The 6,671-nt window shown below is 44.3% G+C and overlaps 1 protein-coding gene across 1 annotated transcript; it reads right to left on the minus strand.

Moving 5' to 3' along the window:
- Window positions 1–1,495: 1,495 nt before the first annotated feature.
- LOC124233532 (GTPase IMAP family member 4-like) lies at window positions 1,496–6,211 on the minus strand. The gene is given in 2 exon segments (XM_046650678.1): window positions 1,496–3,274; window positions 6,138–6,211. Coding segments are annotated over 2 exon segments (990 nt in total). The 5' UTR covers window positions 6,196–6,211; the 3' UTR covers window positions 1,496–2,342.
- Between the last annotated feature and the right edge of the window lie 460 nt (window positions 6,212–6,671).

Below are 6,671 nucleotides of genomic sequence, written 5' to 3' on the forward strand. Positions count from 1 at the left end.
ACACACAAATACATCTTATATACTACTGTAGTCAAGTATCTCACTTAACTGGGAAACACTGAAGCCATATCCAGGAACAAAGCATGCATGCCCATACACTAATGTTCAATATTATAATGGAGGTCTTAGCCAATGGAATTAGACAAGAAAAATCAATTAGAGGTATAAGAATAAGAAGTGATAAACTGTGGTACACCCCTAAGATGGAATAATACTCAGCATAAAAGAGAGCAAGCTATTCATACAGACAACTTGGATGATTCTCCAAAATGATTATGCTAAGTGAATGAAGCCAGTCTCAAAAGGGACTTGGTTTCACTTGTCTCTAGATTCTCAGCGTCTGGTATAAAATCTACCATGAAGTGCGAACAATCAATGAATGATAAGGAATGGATGAAGAGGTATAGACTCCCAAACTGTTGAGAGAAGGACACATGCCACCTGCCTCCTTTGTATTCATCACAATGGGTAGTATTTATCAAGGACCTTCTGCTCTGAGAGACAGATGGGCAACAATGCTCTCAGGGTATTTCACATGGGCATCTCGTCTCCTGGCTGATTCTCAAGACCAGAACCTTTTTTTTTTTTTTTTGGCTCATCTACAACGTAAACCTGAATGCAAGGGTAAGAATAATTGAATGCATTGACACAGAAAGTACCACTGCAGTTAAAGACTTTTTTTTCAGATTAAAATTGTATTTACTTTTTCTTGGGAGGCATATATGGCCCTTTGGTTATATATTTGCTTATAGAAGATTCTATTGCAATAGGATGTTAGATTTGTATCCCCCAACTTTGGCTAATACTCCAATGATGAAAACAACAGACACAAAATGCACCCACATTCTGAAGAGTGAAACCAAATCCATCTCACTCAGAGGAACTATTTCTAAAGGAATTGGGAGCATCTCTTTGTAGTCCTTCTCTTACCCTTGAGCCTTTGCTAACTTTTATTAAGTGAACAAACTCATTTTTGTTTTGGAGAAATAAGGGAGAGGTCTATGTCCTATTCTGAGCAAATGGCTTGGAGCATGGACAAGCCAATTTCAAGTTGGCATAAGCCACATATACCCACCAGGACATGTTGGTAGAACATGGAAATGTGCTTTGGGAAATCCTAGAAGTTATCAGGTGAGGGGTACCCCGTGGAAAAGTAACAAAGGGACAGGGACTTCAATTCTTGTTGTCCAAATATTCAAGGGAATTTTTGCCCCAGGAAAACCACTCAGGTCTCAGAAACCTTGGTTACACATAATTTCTATCAGCACATAATGAACGAAACCAAAGAGAATGTGGTCTTTGACTGGCAGAGGGGTTGAGAACGTGGTTCCAATCTTCCAGGGAAAAGGAGGAGAGATGTCTGGAGGGTAGACCAAAACTAGCTCGAAAATCCTCTGGAACTTTTATGAAAAAGTGAAATTCATCCCCGTGTTCTTAGAAGAAGTAGCAGAATAGTGGTATTAAAAAAAAAAGAGGTTCCAATTGTGCACAAATATGAGAGAACAGAAAAGCTTTATTATAGTAATAATAAGCAAATAACTCAACTGGGTGGGAGCAGCAGTGTGAAGGTGACCCGCCAAGCAGTAAGTACTCAAGCTGTGGGGTTATGGAGGTGGGGGCGCAGCAGTCACTTTCACAGAAAAGGAGAGGACAGGTCATTCAGCAAATTGGTCACTTTGAGGTTGGTCAGAGTTTCTACAGATGCATCCAAATGCACCAAATATTCTTGTCCTATCTGTTGAGTCTCTGTCTTTCTCACTTTCTGGCATTTCACCTAATTGAGTTCTGAGAGATCCATCTTCCAGGAACTCTTCATCGACACTTCAATGGGGAGACGATAAGGAACAAATTGAGCCCTTCTGTGAAAACGGAATTAAATACATTTACATGCATGGAGAAAGAATTTTCTAAGCATCTCCATGGGTGAGTACCGCAGAGCACTGCTTTTGCTCACTCACTGTCCTCCTAAAGGGAAAGTAAGTGAGAAAAGCCCCAGGGCGTGACTGTCTGCCAGTCTGGAAAGAATCTAGAGAGAAATCTTTACTAGGGATGAGCAGAGAGAGCTCGAGGTCATCTTCTCTGGTCTCCTGCATTCCTTTTCTCCATGTCTCTGGGAAAGAATTCACAAGGTAGGGAGCATCAATACTTTCTGCTTTGGAGTTTCACAAATTGAGAATTTGTCCCTCCCTGTTAAATCGATTCAACATCTACCAACTGCCAACAGCGAACTTCACTGCACTCCTGAGTCCTGAGAGACAGAGACCAGCATGCTCTGACTTTGGGGAATGAGTGGCAGGGCCACCTGAAAATATGCAAGAACTATCGACAGATTTTCATTAAGCTTAATCTTCCCTAAACAGCCAGGAGATGACAAAGGAAGCAATCTTCAGTGCTCCAAAGATTAATTCCAGGGTCCTACTCTGACTCTCAACCTCTTCTCTGGCATTTCGCTGCCTTGAGGCACAGACAATCTCCCTTTCAGCTAACTCCCTCTCCATTTGTGCCATTTTCTTCTGCTGCTCCAGCTCATCCTCCAGCTTTCTGATTTTCTCTTCGTACTCCTCTCTTATCAGCGCTTTCTCTCTCTCCAGCTCTGCTCTGTAACGTTCTTGCACCACTTCGATTTGTTTCTGAATCTCCTCCTCTGCTCTTTGTTACATCTCATTAAGGTAGCATCCTCCTTCATTCTGCATCACCACGTGCTCGACCAAGGCCAGCAGTTGCGCCCTCTGGGCCTCCTGCTCAGCTCCCATTGCCTTATTGTTGAACAAACAGTAGCGATCACCAAACTCCTTCATCAGCTCTTGAAAGACTTTTGGAGCTACCTTTAGGTAATCGCGGAAGTGGGTGTCTTCCAAGTCATCTTTCCGGGTGAATAAGAGAATCATGTATCTCCTAGCTTTGTGTCCAAACATTTTCAGGATCTTCTCAGTGGCCTTCTGCTCTTCCTGCGTGTAACGGCCCAGTGAGACCACCAGGAGCAGAGGGTGAGGTCCCGGGGAGGTCAGGAGGATGCAGCGAGCAATCTCTTTGCACGTGTCAGCATCCTGTACCTCGGTGTCAAAAACGCCAGGCGTATCCACAACGACAATTGTTTTCCCGTGCCACATGCTGCTCCCTTTCTCGCTGGACTTGGTGATGGATTTTGCTGCAAGGCCGAAATTAAACGCTTTCTTTCCAAGGATGCTGTTCCCTGTTGAACTTTTTCCTGCTCCAGTCTTACCCACTAGGACAAGTCTCAGTTGCAAATCTCTGGGGTTTTGGTCTCCAAGCCCTAAGACAACAGGGAACAAAAGCCACAGTGTTAGGATCCACCTCCAGCTGTTTCCCCCCCAGGATCCCCACCCACGGGCACCCTCCACTATTGCCCACTAGCATCCTCTCTCTTCAGTTATGTGTGCACTCACAGGAACTCTAGAGAAAGTCCTGTGGGCCTGATGTTCCTCTTGCAGTGCTTAGGGAAGGCCCAAGGACTTTTCAGGATTCCCTTGAGGTTCTTACTCTGACTTTTTTAGTTAAGTAGCCCACAGAGGAGGGAACGGGATGGCTCAAGAAGTGAACTCTGAGCTGCTGCTGGTAGCTGTTCCTCGTAAGATAATGCAGGAAGCAACACGAAATCTGACTTGGGGACATCGCAGTGGGAGATTATTTTCCCCCCAATTTCTATCCAAAATGGGACTTTTCTTCTTCCCATTAAGAAGTCAGGTAGGTGGGTATCCAGCCCATCGTCCCTTTATATTTCACACATGCAACCATTTTTTCAAGGATTATGACCCACAGGAGAACAAAACACCGAACATCGAAAGTTAACGACTTTAGCTTTAGCAAATCAGGAAGAGGCAATGCTAGATATATCGATAGAAATTTAGTGAAGCTTTTATATTTAAATTAAGAGGTGGAAGAATTATAGCCAGCAAATACATGACAGTTCTCTGGAGTTACTATAAAATCCTTTGATAGTTAACAAATGGAAAAAAAACCATACCGATTAACATCAGTAGAGTTATACTTTCTTAGTTTCATTGGTTAAGCATATTCCACTTTCTGGGGAAGTTGAAAGTTAATTTCAGAGCAGCATAACATGTCAACTGAAACTATGTCTCCCAAATAATTGTGCCTTGAGTCAGACAACAAATAATCTCTATGGCTTTCTCTGTATTTGTATTTGGTAATTCTCCGCATAGCTCTTTAATGTGGCTATAGAGTTGGAGTCTGGGGATTTGTTAAGCACAGACTGGGAGCAGACGGAAGGCAACTGATGAATGCATTTGAGAGCCTGTTTCTCCAAGAAGGTAGACCGTCCCAGTGTAGCCCTTGAGTAAGATTGGTTCCTGCATAAGGAATCCTGTGTTACAACCATTGATTTCTGCTTGGAGGAAATGCATACATTATCATATCACAACATTACAGACAATGTTATTAACTCCATTTTGATTTTTCGAGATACTTCAACATTCACTCACTTCCTCAGACCAAAAATCTAGGAATGGCTCTTGATTCCTCTCTTTCCTTCATTTTCCATTCCCAACCCATTAGTAAGTTCCCTTGGCTCCGTCCATCTCCTCTCCATCTTGAAGACCATCATTCTAGCCCCAGCTACCATCACCACCCATGCCTCAGTTGTCTCCTAACCGGTCTCTACTTCCTTGTTGCCCCCTCAGTCTATTCTGTAATTGGAGCAATCTTTTAAAAATATCAAACAAACAGAAGAGAGATCTTGCAGAAACTGCCACTCTGGCTTCCGCAAAATCTGTAGCTAATCCCCATCCCTACACACTTTATGCTGAGGTTTTAGCTAATCCAGAGATTCACAAAACCATCCCTAAAGTAGAATTTCCCACATTTGACAGCCAGAATCCTGGAGTGAGAGAAGTAAATTTCCAGCAGCTGAGAATATTGCATGCAGGATGTCTAAGATTATCTAAGGAAAAATGTGGGCAGGACTTCAGATTATTATTTGGTTATCATCACCGTAGAAGACTCCAACCTAAGGCTGTGCTGAGGGCTCTGGTTGGCTATAGAGAGAGGGAGTAGGAAAATCATGAGAGGTGAAACAAAGGGCACCAAAGGCCAGTTCCAACACTGCAACAATTTGCCAATGTGGGCAGCATATGGATGACTATCTATGCAATAGATTGCAGACATGGCCCTGAATGATGCCCATCTCTCTGTACACATGCTTCTCTGGGATGTGGATTTGCAGCTCCTCCCATCACAATGCTGAGCATATTTCTCCAGCCTTTGAATCTGCCTGGGCTGTGATTTGTTTTGGACAATAGGAAAGTAAAACCGTGATGTAAGCAGAGACTTCAAAAGTGCTGATGCATTCTGGCGTGCCTTCCCTTTGTTCTTCAGAACTCTGCAACTGCCCCATGAAGAGGCCTGGACTAGCCTCTCTGATGATGAGAGAAACAAGGTCCACTTATCTCTGTCACCCTGGCCCACCCAAGAGCCTGCTAACTACCAAACATGCCCATGAGGCTGTGAAAACTTATCCAGTTGCATCCTGAACCACTAGCTTACCACAGGTATATGAGCGAGTCTGGCTGAGATAAGCCAAGTTAACCCAGACCCAAGAACTGCCCAGTTAACCCACAAAATAAAGAGCCAACTAAACGGTTGATGTTTTCCGTGACTTCATTGTGGGGTGGTTTGCTAAACCAGCAAAAGCTCAACTATTGTGGTTGATTTCCATGGCTAAGGGAGTAGAAGGAGGTTATGTGACAGAACTGGATGAGGTTGTCTGTTGAACTTGTTGGTTATAGTGAGGCCACTAGAAGCAGGGAAATTAGGGACCTGAATGTGGAATCAATTACTCCCACGTTCCTCCTTCCCAGTCCTCTCCCAGGCTGAAGAGAGGGGCAGAAAATCAACCAGAGAGGCTCCACCTGGCTTGGTGTGTCCACATAGTGGGAAGTAGGACATAAGAACCCTCATCGAGCCTGGGATCAGTCCAGATAGTTCTACCTCTCTTCTTCTTCGCTGTTCTACTGCATCATGAGGAGAAAGCATAGAGGGTCGGGGGAGAAATGACAGAGCAGGGCGAACGAAGAGAAAATGAGAGAGGAGGTTGGAAATGGTTTGCTCTTGCTCGGACAGGAACCCTCCTGGCCTGGGGAGCCAGGGCACCCTCTCACCACGGCAGCTCCTGGGTTCGCTGGGGTTGGAACATGAGCTGTGGTATCGGGCTGCCATTGTAGTTTGAATTCCTGTAGATAAAGAAACATAACTATGTCATTTTAGGGAAACGGAGAGTGACTGGAAACCGCAACCTCCTGTAGCCAACAGTTTCTTTTTTCCATAAACTTGCTACTAGATTTCTTGCCCCTATTTCCCAAGATGTCTCCTCAACTCTCCATTTTCAGATTGTTCCTCTTTCTTTACACAAACATAAATGCTTCACGTGCTTCCTCAGCACTGGCTGTGCATGCCCTTCCCCCACTCTATTCAGTGAATTACTGCTTTGAACGCCATTTATACGTGGCCTGTAGCCTAGACTCTCCTCAGAGCTCTGAACTTTTATACCTCATGCAGCTTCTCCATTTGGCAATTCCACATGCATCTCAAACAGAGCTCAGCAGAAACGGAACCCTTGACCTCCACCTCCACCTTCATCACTGCCCATTTCAAACAGCATCACCATTCAGCCAGTGGCTCAGGCAGAATCTTGG

Source organism: Equus quagga, unplaced genomic scaffold (genome assembly GCF_021613505.1).
Source record: "Equus quagga isolate Etosha38 unplaced genomic scaffold, UCLA_HA_Equagga_1.0 204317_RagTag, whole genome shotgun sequence".
Taxonomy (NCBI): Eukaryota; Metazoa; Chordata; class Mammalia; order Perissodactyla; family Equidae; genus Equus; species Equus quagga.